Genomic DNA, 16,361 nt, shown 5'->3' on the forward strand with positions numbered 1-16,361 from the left:
AAGGGAAGGGAAGGGAAGGGAAGGGAAGGGAAGGGAAGGGAAGGGAAGGGAAGGGAGAAACATTCTATATACCCTACAACTCCAACAATTCTGTTTTGGTGGTAGACTAAGGAAGTTTCCCATCAAGGTTTTGGGAACACATATAAGTGTTTGCATATATAGGGATGCTTTCAGTAGCTTTGCTTGGGACCATGCCATAGAATGTGGTAAAGTTACACATAGAGCACAGTGCACCATTGGGGCATCAGGCGAGACGAATCAGGTAACAAAGACGAACATGAAGCCCCTGGTGCTCAGTAGGGAGAAGTGCAGGTGAGATGAACGGGAACAGTGCATGCACACGGCACTAAAGTGTAAGCTTGACAAGGATGCTTATATGTGGGGCACAGTTCACCTAATAAGGGCTACCCAGGAGCAAGACAAAGGATGAAGTCTGCTGGGTGTAAGATGACAATGGCAGATGACACTCAGAGTCAGTGATGGATAAATGATAGCAAGTAATGGACAATAGGGAGAGTGGAGACTGCGGCTAACACTGTCCGCTGACCATCCACCTCACCATGGTAGCCATGACCCAGTCCCATCAAATGACGGGACTGTCAAGCCAACACTGATGGAGGGTTAGATTTTCCCAAGAGGCCAAAATCAGGATAGGGAGTAGACTCATTTTTCCAATGTAGATAGCATTTCAAAAAACATTCTAAATTAAATATGTATCTGGTTGGATTCAGGTCACAGGTGGGAGTTACCAACCTCCTACTTGGAAGTTTCTGTTTAATGCCTGAAAGCTCCACATGTGGTATCCCCAGGCCCCTTCCTGCCAGCACATCTTCTGGATTGCCTTGCATCACACCTCAGGCCTCTCCTTTCTCTACCTGCTTCATTCGGAACCCCCATCAGCCACCTGGCACACGTTCAGAGATGTAGGAGGAGCAAACAGAGGTTGCTGTGCTGCCCTTCAGACCTGGCGCATTTGTGTCTCAATAGCGTCCTTCCTAGTGAAATAGAATACGTGCTGAAAGGTTGATCCTGATGGAGGGACATGATATACCAGAATAGACCAGGGAGGGAGACACTGCAGTGTTTGCTTAGCATGGATGAAGCCCTGAGGGTGATCCCAGAACCTTGTAAAACTGAACATGGGTGGTCCCCAAGAAACGCATACCCTAAGATACATGCTGCATCTTGGCATATGGAAGGCAGAGGCGGGAAGGTTAAAAGTTTCAGATTATCCTTGGGTGCATATCAAGTTTGGTGTCACTTTAGGCCAGGGGACACCCTGTCTCACAAAACCCCACAAGGCTGGCTAGTACAGTGATCTGTGCCATTTCTTGGCTACTTGGGAGGCTGAAGCAGAAAAATCTCTTAAGCCTAGGAGTTTGGAGCCAGCCCAGGAACGATCTGAAGACTTTCTTTAAAATAAGATGAAATAAAATAAATAAGAACATGTATATAAAAATAACTGAGAAATGGCCTGTCGCAGAACGCTTAGAAGCTAGAGACACATAGGTAGCTAAGGCAGCCATAGGTTTTGTTGCTGGGAGCTGCTGGAGTCATTGCTTCACTATTAGATGGGTTGCTGACTTTCTCCTAGGTGAAGAACCTCTCTGAAGAAATGACAGCGCTCGAAGAAACCATTTCCAAACTGACGAAAGAAAAGAAGTCTCTGCAGGAAGCCCATCAGCAGACCCTGGATGACCTGCAGGTTGAAGAAGATAAAGTCAACGGTCTCATCAAGATCAATGTCAAGCTGGAACAGCAGACAGATGACGTGAGGACATGTGGCTTCCGAGCCTTGCAAAGATGGATCAGTCTAGAGAGCTCAGAGTCTGGAGTCAGAGCCTGAGTCCAGATTCCAGCTGTGCCCTGACCCCAAACACACAGGTCCAAGGTGACCAGCAGGTCACGTGACCTTGGGAGCAATTAGTTCCCACTGATGAATTAGGGGTACATACAAATAGCTAGACCTCAGAGGGCATCTAAGGAAAGGGTTCAACACATAGCATGTTCAGTAAAGCATAAACCACTGCTATTGTTAGCATCTACTTATAAGCATTCCAGGTTCAGAATTCTTTTCCACCGTGTTTAGAGCCTCACACTAGGCAAGGATGTAGCTCAGTGGTACAGCATGCATGAGACCCTGACTTCCACCTGCAACACTTCAAAAACAGAACAGAAAAACAGGCCAGGGAAAGGAATCTTTTTTTCTCCTTCATGATGAATTACTGTTCATGACACAAGAGCCAGGTTTCAAGTTAGCTGGTTTTATTCCCTCTATGGCTAGACCTTTTGAATGTTTCTACTTTAATAAGGCCAGTGTGGGTGTGTTCCCTGATACACCCCTTCTTTTCCTGTGCCTTGCACACATACTTAAGTTTCTTGCCTGACTACCCTCAGGGCTGAGTGACACGGGTGAGGGAGGGGTGATGGGCCCCCACTTATCCTTATAGGAGATTGTGGCCTGTGACAGGCAAAGTGAGAATGATCTGAAAAGAAATACCTGGAGGCCCCCAAGATATCCAACCCCTAAGATACAGAACACAGAAGTGGAGGACAGAAGGCTGGCTTCCTTCTTTCTGGGGCTGGTGGCCACAGGGCATGGGCGTGACTGTGCTGTCTGATGTGAGTAAGCCCACTTCTCCACTTGTGTCTTCCCAGCTCGAGGGCAGCTTGGAGCAGGAGAAGAAACTTCGGGCTGACCTGGAGAGAGTGAAGAGGAAGCTGGAAGGAGACTTGAAGATGTCCCAGGAATCCATCATGGATCTAGAGAATGACACGCAACAGTTGGAGGAGAAACTGAAGAAGTAGATGATTGGTGTTCTATCCCCTCCGTTTGAGCCTGAAAGCCAAGGGTGCCTCCCTTAAAAAAGGGCCCGTGTTTCACACTGTTTAATTTGTTCAATCTGCTTGCAGGAAGGAGTTTGAAATGAGTCAGTTACAAACCAGAATCGATGACGAGCAAGTCCTCAGTCTGCAGCTGCAGAAGAAGATCAAAGAATTACAGGTGAAGGTGCCGGGCCCTTCCTCGTCGCGGAGCTGCCTGCAAGCTCTCTCCCGTTCTTCCTTTCCTTCTTCTGTCATTATATGCGGGTCTTTCCTTTTCTTCTTTCTCCTCTCTGCTTCAGCAGCACATCAGTTTTTGAAATAAATAGTTTAAATTTTCTGAGTGGCACATAAGTATATATATCCTTGAAAAGAATCAGAATGTGACCTAAATGGCTAATCATTGTCACTAAAGGAGCACTGGCCACTGTCCCTAAACCCAAGGCCTGCCAGTCTTCTGAGAAGGAACTGACAGTTTCGGGTGGATATGGATCTTTGAGGATCCTTTTGCTACGTGTTTATGTATATATTGAAGACCTAGAGAAGACATATGGTGTATATGCGAAAACTCATTCACATTCCTTCAGATTTTCAGCATGAATCTTTTCATCCTAAGCACAGGATGCAACTTATCTCTTTTACATAATGGTGTGCTCTGTAGGGCTTTCCCTAGTAGACTTGTTGCAGCATTGAGTTGCTCCTTGACATTACACCAAGGTACTCATCAAAATGATTGATCATTCCCCTACTGATGGATACATAGGCTCTTTCCAAACAACTGTCATTGGCCTTTTGTCCCCCACTAAATCATAATATGTTCTCAACTTTGGGCTGCTCCCCCCCCCCCAGCACCTAATTGCTTGTGAAATGGATTGCTCTCTACCCTGACAACCATCCTAATTGCAATGACACTTTCAGGCCCGCACAGAAGAGCTAGAGGAAGAAATTGAAGCAGAGCACACGGTCAGAGCCAAAATTGAGAAGCAGCGCTCAGACCTAGCCAGGGAACTGGAGGAGATCAGCGAGAGGCTGGAAGAAGCCAGTGGGGCTACTTCAGCCCAGATCGAGATGAACAAGAAGAGAGAATCCGAGTTCCAGAAACTTCGCCGGGACCTGGAGGAGGCCACGCTGCAGCATGAAGCCACAGCAGCCACCCTGAGGAAGAAGCATGCAGACACCGTGGCAGAGCTTGGTGAGCAGATCGACAACCTGCAGCGGGTGAAGCAGAAGCTGGAGAAGGAGAAGAGCGAGCTGAAGATGGAGATCGATGACATGGCCAGCAACATTGAAACAGTCTCCAAGTCAAAGGTATCTGACTGACTCTCTGGTCTTGGCAGTCATGTCTTCCCACCACATGAGCAGTGGAATTTGATGCCCCAAACTCACTGTGTGTCATAAATTGTTACCATCTTCCCACCTCTGTTTTTTTCTAACTCTTCAAATTCTTTAAAGGCACATGCCCTAAATAACTGAGGCTACTATAACAAAACACCTTAGACCTGGCAATCTTAAAAATAACAGAAGTGCTGCTTACAGTTTGGGAGCTGGGAAACCTGAGATCAAGCAACCATTAGATTCATGTCTGGACAGGGCACTCTCTCCCCCTCCCCCTCCCCCTCTTCCGCTCTCTCTTCCTCTCTCCCCCTTCTTCCCCCCTCTGTGTCTCTCTATGTCTTTCTGTCTCTCTCTGTGTCTCTATCTTTATATCTTTCTTTTTCTATAAGTGTGTGTGTGTGTGTGTGTGTGTGTTACTTGAACACAGGGCCTTGCACATGATCTAGGCAAGTGCTCTACCCCTGAGCTATCACCACAGTGCCTTTGCCATCTATTTTTAGATTCTGTTTTATATAATATTGCTTTCTTCTTTTTTTAGATTTATTTTAATTGGGGGTGGAAGAACATGCATGTGCAGGGTGCCCACAGAGACCAGAGGAATATGCTGGATCGCCTGGAGCTGTGCTTACAAATGGGTGGAAGCTGCCTGACAAGGGTGCTGGGAATCAAATTCTAGTCATTCCCTGTCTTAGTTCATCTCTTATTGCTATAGTAAAATACCCGAGGCTCTGTACTTTATAAAGAAGACAGCTTTATTGAGCCCCTAGTTGAGAAGATGTGCCAGCATCTGTTTAGCTCAAGGAAGGACAGCACATGACAACGCATTGGTGGGAGCATTTGTTAGAGGAACATAGATGCCAGTCAGTTTTACATCAGCTCATTCTCGTGCCTACTAATCTAATGTTAAGAGACCAGCGTCAATCACTTCGGTGAATGGTACCCAAATGACCTAATTACCTCTCATGAAGCCCCACCTTTTAAAAGTCCCACCTTCCCTTGCTACCGCCACACCAGAGGCCAAGTTTCATCGCACAACATCCTTCTTCTGGAATAGCTTATTTTACCATGTTCTCTCAACTTTAAAGTCCAGCCTTCCTTGGTTTACATTACTTTAAGTCATTGTATCCTTTGCGTTTTCCTTTTGAGTCTTATCTTTCCTCTCAGACCCTGCCCCTGCTGGAGGTCTACAAGCGCCATCCTCAAACAGGTCCTGAACTCCTTAAGGACCATCTTTGATCTAATAGCCCTTCTTCTGCTGCACATGTCTTACACTTCCCAGTCTGAAGGAAAGAAAGCACATGCTCACTTTATTCTATATTTCATGGGGAGGGAAGAGAAGGGACATCTGAAACATGCACAGGAGTTTTGAATGAACCTCATACAACTACAAGCAGATGGGAGGCTGGGGTAGTGACATCTTCATCTCTATAACCCACCCTCCAGGACCCACTGTCGTGTTGAAAGAAACACTGCGCCATGTAGGCAGGGCTTGTGGAGAGTCTCCATCTTTCAATAGACTTGCTAATCTTCCAGCACGATCCCAGGGTTCCTGTGAGTGGCATTGCACCAGAAGCTGGTTTACTAATCACTGGATGCACACATACCAAAGCTGGGACATCCCGCACTACTGCTGATTAAACAGCAACCACACACAATAATCCAAATGAAAAAGTAAATCCAAAACGATAATGATTCTTAAAACCAACTTTCATCTGCTCCATGGTTTCATTTAGTCCAACAAGAAGCCAGACAATCAAATCGTCCCATTCATTGCTGGGCATCAGAAACCCACTTCCCCATTCCCACTGGCATTTTTGTTTTTTCAGAGTAACATGGAAAGAATGTGCCGGTCTGTGGAAGACCAATTTAACGAAATCAAAGCCAAGGAGGACCAACAGACCCAGTTAATCCATGATCTGAACATGCAGAAGGCAAGGCTGCAGACCCAGAATGGTGAGGATGGCAAGCCTCCAGGGCCCAGTGGGGACATGGTAGTTGGCAGTCCGCCGTGCTCAAGCGGAGCCACATCTGTTTGGCAGGCGAGCTGAGCCACCAAGTTGAAGAGAAGGAGTCTCTGGTTTCCCAGCTCACCAAAAGCAAGCAGGCCCTCACCCAGCAGCTGGAGGAGCTTAAGAGGCAACTGGAGGAAGAAACCAAGGTGAGGCTGCCTCTTTAGGGAAACAGCTATCAGATAAACCTGAGCAGCCAAGGAATGAAACCCTCAAGGGAGGCTGATGCAAGGTGGGTAGCTTAGAGGGAAGACTGGTTGAAGGCAGTACAGTGTCAATGATGCTTCATCTTTCCCTGCCCTTCAGTGTCATAATAACTTGTTCCTGAATGACAGGACCCATTAGACCTCTCCTCAGGACTAGAAAGCCCTAACAAGGCACCCCATCTCCTTTTCGCCTCCATCTCCCATCGGGTGGCCTGATAAACGTCCCCTCCAGTCAGGAGCATCACTTCCTACTACTGCACTAGTTAGACCATCTCATGTAGAAATTCATCCCAGCAGCTTAGAATATCATCCTCTTTGTGGGCTACCTCCTGTAAGATAGGGTCTTAAGTATCCTTTCTCCCCAAAGACTAAATGACTTCAGGGAGAACCTTTGGGTGTTAACATAAAAGTAACATCAACTTCAGCATCTAGATGCAGTCTGTAACACATGTCTACCCACTGATTTGTAAACCGATGGGAACGGTTTCTTCTCTTCCCACACTGTAGCTGAGAACAGTAAATAAACTCTCACTAGAGCAGTGTCCACAGTAAGTGCTACTGATGCTTAGTGTTGCAGGCATTACCATAGGAACCTAGATGTTCAAAATCCCGCACGAAGGAAGTTTGCTTTGATCTGGTTGAGGCTGCTGTGGTGTGGAAGAGATTTACAAGGCAGCCTTTGAAATTCCCTTTATCTTTCATTTCTGAAAGAGAACAGAACTGTGTTTATCTCTCATCTTTCTATTCTGAGGGAAGGTTTTTGGTGGGCTCTGGCCCAAGGAGGAGTGTTGAGAACCAGAGACCAATTAAGTAGTGCAGGTCCCTGGAGGCCAGAGGCTGCCCTTCCCCACCCCTCACTGCAGCAGTGAGGCTCCTTCCTTAAGCAGAGTCCTGTGTTTCACTGTCTCTTCTAAAAATGATGAAAATGCAGACATCACGGTCCTGGGTCAACAGAATTCTTCGCTTGGGTGGTGGCACCGGCATTGGAACCATTAAAATTACAGTGAAACCTTTGCCCTGTCCAGAAGGTAATGAGTGTGAGAGGAGGCTCGGGGCATCAGTTCACACCAGCACCAGCGGTCCTTAGTGTGGGGATGCTGGCCCCTGGAGACCCTAGAGGATGCTGTAGCTGTTTCATGGTCACAGTATCCCATCATACTGCACAAAGTAGCAAGATGATTAACTTTTCAACTGTTTCAATTCTTGGCCATTACAGCCATTGAAAGGCTTCAGTGTAGACAGCATCCCTTTAGCAGTTACTATTACTCAATTAAGAACAGAGGGCAAACTTCAAGCACAGAGCCACAAAATGCAAGCTATCTAGATAGATGCTGCCGCTGATGCTTTATGTCTGTGGTATAAATTTCTAATATTTCTTATGGCAATTTGGGAGGGCATTGAAGGAGGATTTTACCATGATCCAGAACTCACCATGTGGCTCAGACTGCCCTTGGATTCACTATCCTCTTTCCTCAGCTTTCTAAGTACTAAGATTAGAGATATGTGGTGCCATGGCTGGCTAAATATTAATGACTTTCTCTTTACTATGGTGCAACAATTCTTTCTATTTTTGCAACAATTTCCTATAAAAGTAAATATAATCATGGAGAGAATTTTTGAAAGTCAAACATTAGGTATACTGAAAAGGCTAAATCTGTGAAGCAACGTGGAAATGTTTCAAATTGGTGAATCATTCAAATTGGGGGGAATGATTCATATCTTCATTGGGAAGAGGTCCATGTGGATTCGCAATTGATTACCATTGTAATCCCCAGGCCAAGAACGCACTGGCACACGCCCTGCAGTCCTCCCGCCATGACTGTGACCTGCTGCGGGAACAGTACGAGGAGGAGCAGGAAGGCAAAGCTGAGCTGCAGAGGGCGCTGTCCAAGGCCAACAGCGAGGTGGCCCAGTGGAGGACAAAATATGAGACTGATGCCATCCAGCGCACGGAGGAGCTGGAGGAGGCCAAGTATGACCCAACCTCCCCAAGGTAGAAAAGGGCATAGAAAAAGGCCCAAAAGGGCAGTCTCTGCTACTTGGAGAGGATTCTCTCTCTTTCCTTGTAGTTTTTCAAGATTTCAGTGAGTATCCCCCACTGTCCTGGGGACTGTCTTTTCCACCTGGATAATTGGTGACTGATTATAGACCAACTTTGCCACTAAGCATTTCAGGATTATTCTGGTCATATAGATATGCAGCGTGACAATGGAGTATGTTCTGAGAAATGTATCTTAGAGATTTTATTATGAAAATCTTCAAGAATGAGTCTGTAAACCTCAATGGTATGAGAGCAGTCCTCCATATGGTCTCTTGATGGGATCAAGAGTCTCAGTATTCTTGACTCTTATGAACTGCTACTGGCTTAGAAAAGCACAGGCACTTTATAGTAAACCTCTCTTTCATAAGTAGATCAGAAAGTGTAGCACAGACAATACCTAGCCCTGTGACATGGCTGTTTGAAGTATGAAGTACTCAGAACCTATACAATGTTGCCTGTGCACAGTAGCTTTGCTACAATGGTTACAGTGTTGCTAGGTGACAGAGATTTTTTTACTTCTCAAATAGTGTTACTGGACCACCATTGGTTATGTTGTTCATGACACATCATTATGTGCACATGACTGCACAGGACCCTCCACTCACATCTGGGGTCTCAGTAGCCTCTTCTAGACTGTCCAGTCTCCTTCAATGTGATAATTACTTGCTAAAATATCCCTCTCTGCTGAGACAATACCAACATCTGGTCCTCCTAGGAAAAAGCTGGCCCAGAGGCTCCAGGAGGCAGAAGAAAACACCGAGGCATCCAACTCCAAGTGTGCCTCCCTGGAGAAAACCAAGCAGAGGCTTCAGGGAGAAGTGGATGACCTGATGCTGGACTTGGAGAGGGCCAACACAGCCTGCGCCACCCTGGACAAGAAACAAAGAAACTTCGACAAGGTCTTTCCCCAGCTGCTTCATGGACATGGTGGTCTCCGTGGTAGTCTTTCACACGTGCATTCTAAGCTGCACACAACCAGATCCTCAATTACTAGTTGGAAGACTGGGGGAGTTTCTTTACTTTTCTAATGGTTTCCCCAAGGGAACTTTTAATCTAAGCTAATTCAAAGTCTGATGAACTTGTCATGTAGACTGAATATCTTTAACCCGCACTCCAAGTCTAAAATTTTGAGCACCGTGTCTCTACAAAGGGAAAAACATTCCATGTCCAATCTCATGTGATGATTCGTAGTTAAAACATCGGCATGCCTAGCTGGGGAAATGGCTCAATGGGTAAAAACACTTGCCACTCAAGCATGAGAACCTGAGCTCAGATTCTCAGCGGAATACACAGCATGAACATCTCTGTGATCACAGTGCTCCTACCGGAGGATGGGAGGCAAAGACAGGGAAAACCTGCTTGCTAGCTAGTCTAGCAGACTTAGCATCTCCCTTCAAGGTGGGAGGTGAAGACTAATATCCAGGGCTGTCCTCTGACCTTTGCATGCTCACACCTACATGCACATACAAATTGTCCCTCACAAACATATTGTACATGTAAACACACACATGCACACCATATACTCACATAAAGCCTCATGCACACAAACATGCTCAAAGTACTATGTAACATTTCTTATGGCCGTAATGTAGGAAATGAACCAGAAGTACATTTTGTGTGGAGCTTGGGTCTCATCTCTAAGGTCTCCCATGTCTACACAAATTCTCCAGATATTCTGAAATCTGAGAAAATTACCCATTGGATCAGTAATGTTCAGCCTGTATTATATTTAAGAACTCAGCAGGGCGCCTGTAGAGACATCTGGGTTTGGAGTCCCTGGTCTAGAGTAGAGCCAGCCTTCTTCTGTTGGTCCTCAAGGATGGGAGGGTGAAACCTTGGCATTGCTCACTGCCTGTGTTTGAATGGTCTCTCCCAAGTCCCTCCCCATCTCTTCTGTTTCCCATGTTTCCCATCCCCTCATTGCAGGTCCTTGCAGAGTGGAAACAAAAACTAGATGAGAGCCAAGCCGAGCTGGAAGCTGCCCAGAAAGAGTCCAGGTCTCTCAGTACTGAAATCTTCAAGATGAGGAATGCCTACGAGGAGGTGGTGGATCAGTTAGAGACACTGAGACGGGAGAATAAAAACCTGCAAGGTGAGCTCCCTCCGGGGCATAGCTGGATTATACTGCTCTCCTTTCTCCTGCCAACTCCAACCCCGACTAGACACAGCTTCCCATGACCTTATAACATCCTCATCCATCAAACCTCAAATTTACTAGTGTTCCCTAAGGCTCAGACCCTCTTCATGCAAGGTACAATGGCCCCTGATTCTTCTTTTGAGGACTGGAGCTACCTAGTGAGCTGCTCTTACAATAAAAGAGACTTCAGGGATTCTAGTCTTCAAGTGACCTTGCGTCCTTGAGCACATTACTAGAGCTCTTAATAACTTCAGGCTTCTGATCGATAAAATTAGACAGCATCCGGGTTCCCCTAAGTCTCTGCTGATTGCGAAAGACTCAGAGTCTGGTTTTCTGGTCCTTCATGATGTGTGTACATAAGGTCATAAAGAATTCTCTTCTTCTTGTTCATTCTCTACATAGTTCAGGTAAGGCAGCACTTCTGTGTCTGTGTCTCCACGCCATCAGAACAGCTTCCCGTAGTCTCTCCTCTGTAAATGACATGAATGAACTACCATCCCCTAACTTGTCTGGCAAACGCCTATGCCGTGAGCTGGAGCCTTTTGAAATCCTAAATCAAGCCCGTCTTTTGCAGAGGAGATTTCTGACTTAACAGAGCAGATTGCAGAAACAGGCAAAAACCTCCAGGAAGTGGAAAAGACAAAGAAGCAAGTGGAGCAGGAGAAATCTGACCTCCAGGCTGCCTTGGAAGAGGTGGAGGTAAGTGGCCTGTCTGGAATCAGATAGGAACGGGAAAGAGCACCCGTCCACCACATGGAGGCTTTCCAGCCAGAGGCTTAGAGTCCCCACTAGGAAGAACAGTCAACCAGCCCTGGGCCATTTATCCCCTGGTGTCTTTTATTCTATGCCCCCCTTTGAGAATAAATGTATTCTTAATGGCCTCAATATCTCCCTCTCAAGGAAGAAATTGTCAGTCATCAAGTATCCCAAGAGCCAGCTCAGTTTCATACAGAGTCACACTGAATCTTTGGGTACCAGGAATCCAGTGTCATCAAAATAGACACAGAGTCTCCTGGTTTCATGATCAGTAGGGGTCTGTACAAACAACCAGTCAGCTGAGATGTTTCTGGAATTTGGCTCATGCCGGATAACAGGAGAGCAGTTGTCCTGAACCTACAGAGACTAGATAAGCTCCTGAATTATAGTCACAATTAAATACACTATTTAAAAAAAAAATGTATTTACAAGCTCAAACAATGTTCTGCCCCTTTCAAGACATAAGATTATTTAATAGCAGATACAAAGTTTTATTTGGATTTTCTCTACTCTTGGGGGCACTCACCAACCCATCAAATGCTCAAACCTCAGAGCACTGTCCTCTGTGTGAGCATCACAGTGCCATATTTAGCATAGTTTGAAAGAGAATGCTCATTGAAGGTGATGCCCAGGTATAGTGGCCCACACCTGTAATCCCAGCATCCAGAAGGATCATGTGTTTAAGAACAGCTTGGGTTGGATGTGAGGCAATCTGACTGTGATGTCTGTCACCCATTGATTGTTAGGGTTGATTCCAGCTGACCTAGCAGGCAAGGCAGGTATCTCCTTCCTCCCTCATGGCTCCATGAACATCCCTTCCAAAGCTGCCTGCTCAGTCAAAGAGGACAGCTTTCCCCAAAGAGGAGGATCGGTCTTCTGTCAAGGGGTGGATAAGTAGCTGCTCTCCCCTGCTAGAACCTCCAAAAAAGGTCTCAGGAACAGCCAGGGTTACATGGTGCTAGTATGGACCACATCACCCTAGAGAGAGAGAGAAGGAGAGAGAGAGAGAGAGAGAGAGAGAGAGAGAGAGAGAGAGAGAGAGAGAGAGAGAGCAGAAAGATACAGTGTTACAAAATTCCTGTTGCTCCTTTTTTCTTAGGGTTCTCTGGAACATGAGGAGAGCAAGATCTTGCGAGTCCAGCTAGAGTTAAGCCAGGTAAAATCTGAGCTTGACCGCAAGGTCACAGAAAAGGATGAGGAAATCGAACAAATAAAAAGAAACAGCCAGCGTGCTGTGGAGGCCATGCAAAGTGTGTTAGATGCAGAAATCCGAAGCCGCAATGACGCCCTGAGACTGAAGAAGAAGATGGAGGGCGATCTCAATGAGATGGAGATTCAGCTGAGCCATGCCAACCGCCAGGTGGCAGAGACCCAGAAACACTTGCGCACGGTCCAAGGCCAGCTTAAGGTGAGCACCAGCCAGTTTGGCAGACCTATGGGCTCATGGTTCACCATGAAGCTCTGCCATCACTCCTGATTTCCCTTGAAGGATTCCCAGCTGCACCTGGACGATGCCCAGAGAAGTAACGAGGACCTCAAGGAGCAGCTAGCCATTGTGGAGCGCAGGAATGGCCTCCTGCAGGAGGAGCTGGAGGAAATGAAGGTGGCCCTGGAGCAGACAGAGCGGACCCGCAGGCTGTCAGAGCAGGAGCTGCTGGACTCCAGTGACCGTGTCCAGCTGCTCCATTCCCAGGTATGCTGCCTCCTCGACTCAGGTCCACCCTGGGACAGATAGGGCAGTGGCTCAGCCAGATGCTTCCTCTCTCCAGGTAACTCCTCCACTAGACCACACACTCCCACCGCATGGCCCACGGGGTCAGAAACAGGGGTGGGCGCCGGAACGGCAAAGTGTGGCGTGGCACAGATAGAGCCTTGGCAAGGAGCTCCCAACTCCTCCCAGACTAGCAGTCAAGACCAAGCCAGGAAAACTTTGACTCTTAATTGATAGAGCTCTGTTTGATCAGAAAGAAAGATGAAAGATCTCACAGGCTGTGTGCTCTGGAAATTGGAGCAAGGAAGCAGAGAAAGATTCGTAGAGGAAATGCAGGTTAAAAAACCCTTATCCAAAATACACTTGGCAGGTTTACTCAGGGCAAAAGTGTTTCCCCTTTGGGATGGTTTGCATGTGTGAATATTTGCACAGGCATAATGAGAGATAGCGGAGGGTGAGGACAAGCCTAAATCTGAAACCCATTTTTGTTTTTGTTTTTGTTTTTTTGGAGACAGGGTTTCTTTGTATAGCCCTGGCTGTCCTGGAACTCACTTTGTAGACCAGGCTGGTCTCTAACTCAGAAATCCGTCTGCCTCTGCCTCCCAAGTGCTGGGATTAAAGGCGTGGGCCACCACCGCCAGCAACTCATTTCTTTATACACAAACCCTAAAGGTGATTTTGACCATGGCTCATTGCATGAAGTTGGATGTAGAATTTTGCACTTTGATAGAAGACTGCTATTCAAAGTTTTAGATTTGGGATCTTCTCTAAATTTCAGAAGTTCAAATGAGAATGAATGCTCAACCCATAATGTAAGCTGGAATCTTGGGATACTAGGACCCCCTAAAACCTATTTTTATTAATTTCATAAAAAAATCAAAGATACTCCATCTAAAACATATAAAGCATAAGCAAAGAAATAGAAGGAAAAATCAAATGCTCAACGCATTAGGATGTCTCATTCTTAGATCTTTGTGAATTACGTAATATTATACTTTTGCAAAACTTATCTTTCCAAACTTCTTCCTTTCATTTAACAATGTGTCCAGAATATATTTCTTAAATTAGTTTTCAATGTTGTGGGTTTCAATAGTTTAAAAAAGAAAGCAGGCTATGAAAATTGAATATTATGACTGCAATCAATCCTTTATGGCTGGCTATTTCAAATTGTTACCAATAAAATTCTTTACTCTTATAAAGTCTAATTAACATTGTCTTTAATGACTACATTTTTGCATTCATCTGTGATAACTATTGCCAATATTTCTCAAAGAAAATAAATTTCAGGGCTAAAACAGTAAAGGCATTTATATATAACCTTTATATATAACCCATGTAAATTACTTCTTAATACGTTCCCAAGTTTTATGCCCATCTATTGCCTCCTGAGGACTCTTCTACAAATTCGAAAAAACCCCTACCTGTTAAATCTCCACCAACTTTATTGTTGAAGCAGCCATCATTTATTATTATTATTATTATTATTATTATTATTATTATTATTATTATCATCATCATTATTATCACTGTTAGTTATTTTTTACTAATGATGAGGTAGATCATTTCATCACTTGAGTGTCCGTCATATTTCTTATGAGTTCCCACTATTTATTCTCCTTGCCCCCTTTTCTTACTAATACATCTTATTTATATAAGGACGAGATTGTTTTTCAAAGATAGATAATGTTTTCTAGTTTGTCATCCCTGTTCCCGTTTCAATTCCATGCATGGCCTATTTTAATCAGTAGAAATATTTTTCATTCTGTGTAGATGTGTCTATCAGTCAAGTTCTTGTTCCCATGCCTTTTACTGAATAATCTATCCATCCTCAAATGTTTGAAATTCTCCCTTTATCATTTACCCAATTTTCTGATGGACAGCTCTTGGCTCTGTTTCAGAACTTTCTGTTCAGTCAGGAGTGATATTGTCCCCAGCAGAGCACTCATGTGGAAGATAAGAAGCGATCATGGCTGTGATTCAGTTCCCTCCCCGCCCACTGCCCTCCCTCCCCATTGTTTTAAGTGCCCATATGAAACCTTCACCCCCAGATCTAATTTTTCTCGTAGAACACGAGCCTGATAAATACCAAGAAAAAACTAGAGGCCGACTTGGCTCAATGCCAGGCAGAAGTGGAGAACTCCATCCAGGAGTCCAGAAACGCAGAAGAGAAGGCCAAGAAGGCCATCACTGACGTAAGCATCACTCTGCAGAGATGGCAGTGGGAGATGAGGAAGGGGGACTTCAGACCCAGGGCATGGCAAGGGCATTTCATCTCTTCTGAGCACAGCCAGTCTTTGGTGGCTTCCTGCAGAGATGTAGAGAGAAATAGGGTCACTAGAGAGGCAAAGTGGAACATGGGAGAGGAGGCTCATCACTATGCTCAAGATTACAGCATTGTCTGTGTGCTCTGGGTGGCGGTGGGTGGGTATCCCACTGATGTGTCCTGTGAACTGACCCAGGCCGCTATGATGGCGGAGGAGCTGAAGAAGGAGCAGGACACCAGCGCCCACTTGGAGCGGATGAAGAAGAACCTGGAACAGACGGTGAAGGACCTGCAGCACCGTCTGGACGAGGCTGAGCAGCTGGCACTGAAGGGCGGCAAGAAGCAGATCCAGAAACTGGAGGCCAGGGTGGGTGATTTGAGAAGGCACTGGCTTTCTGTGTGGCCTTGTTTCAGCCATCTTGGGTAGAGCTATGAAACAGACATTTAGATTTAGATTTAGGTAGTGGGAAAGCCTCCCCTCCCCTCCTGAGGGTCTTATTGTGTAGAACTCACAGTGTAGATCAGGCTGGTCTCTAATTCATGGAGTTCTACCTACCTCTGTCTTCCCAGTGCTGGGATTAACCGTGTGCACCAACACACTTGGCCAAGAGAACGTCTTTTGATGTCCACTTCTTCTTGCCCATGTAGATTCATGGCTATACACATATGTAGGGAAGATGCTCTATGGTCGTGAAATTCCCCACTTGGGCATGGTTTCTAGTGCTGATCAAGCTTCGTTTTGATAAGCAGTGCTCCTGCTGTTCTCTCTGTCTCTTCATCTCAGACTGTTCTCTTTCCGGCTTTTCTAATCTCTATATGCAACTGCAGTTGTGGGGTACATCCCATGCCATCTGCAAAGGAGTTCAATTGATGTATCTCCCTCCAGATTAGTACACTGGAGAAACTTCACCTCCCCCATGCCGGAAGTCCCGCGCTCGCTTTCTTCGTGTACTTCACAGTGATTCATTTCCATTGCTGATCACTGTTTTGTTTTCAGCCTCTTGATTTTTCCCTTCAGATCTCTGTTGGATTATTTCAATCATTTTTGAAATGGGCTGCATAAACAATTGACATTTCAGA

General features: G+C 45.7%; 1 protein-coding gene across 1 annotated transcript in view; it reads left to right on the forward strand.

Moving 5' to 3' along the window:
* The window catches only part of Myh13 (myosin heavy chain 13), a 51,153-nt gene that overhangs the window by 31,639 nt on the left and 3,153 nt on the right, over positions 1 to 16,361 (forward strand). The window contains exons 25-38 of the mRNA XM_021176266.2: positions 1,595 to 1,771; positions 2,659 to 2,804; positions 2,914 to 3,004; positions 3,742 to 4,131; positions 5,985 to 6,111; positions 6,198 to 6,316; positions 8,149 to 8,345; positions 9,130 to 9,313; positions 10,341 to 10,506; positions 11,126 to 11,250; positions 12,407 to 12,715; positions 12,797 to 13,000; positions 15,085 to 15,210; positions 15,478 to 15,648. Coding sequence (XP_021031925.1) covers positions 1,595 to 1,771; positions 2,659 to 2,804; positions 2,914 to 3,004; positions 3,742 to 4,131; positions 5,985 to 6,111; positions 6,198 to 6,316; positions 8,149 to 8,345; positions 9,130 to 9,313; positions 10,341 to 10,506; positions 11,126 to 11,250; positions 12,407 to 12,715; positions 12,797 to 13,000; positions 15,085 to 15,210; positions 15,478 to 15,648 — 2,532 coding nt within the window. The remainder of the gene's footprint in view (positions 1 to 1,594; positions 1,772 to 2,658; positions 2,805 to 2,913; positions 3,005 to 3,741; positions 4,132 to 5,984; positions 6,112 to 6,197; positions 6,317 to 8,148; positions 8,346 to 9,129; positions 9,314 to 10,340; positions 10,507 to 11,125; positions 11,251 to 12,406; positions 12,716 to 12,796; positions 13,001 to 15,084; positions 15,211 to 15,477; positions 15,649 to 16,361) is intronic.

Source organism: Mus caroli, chromosome 11, assembly GCF_900094665.2.
Source record: "Mus caroli chromosome 11, CAROLI_EIJ_v1.1, whole genome shotgun sequence".
Classification (NCBI taxonomy): Eukaryota; Metazoa; Chordata; class Mammalia; order Rodentia; family Muridae; genus Mus; species Mus caroli.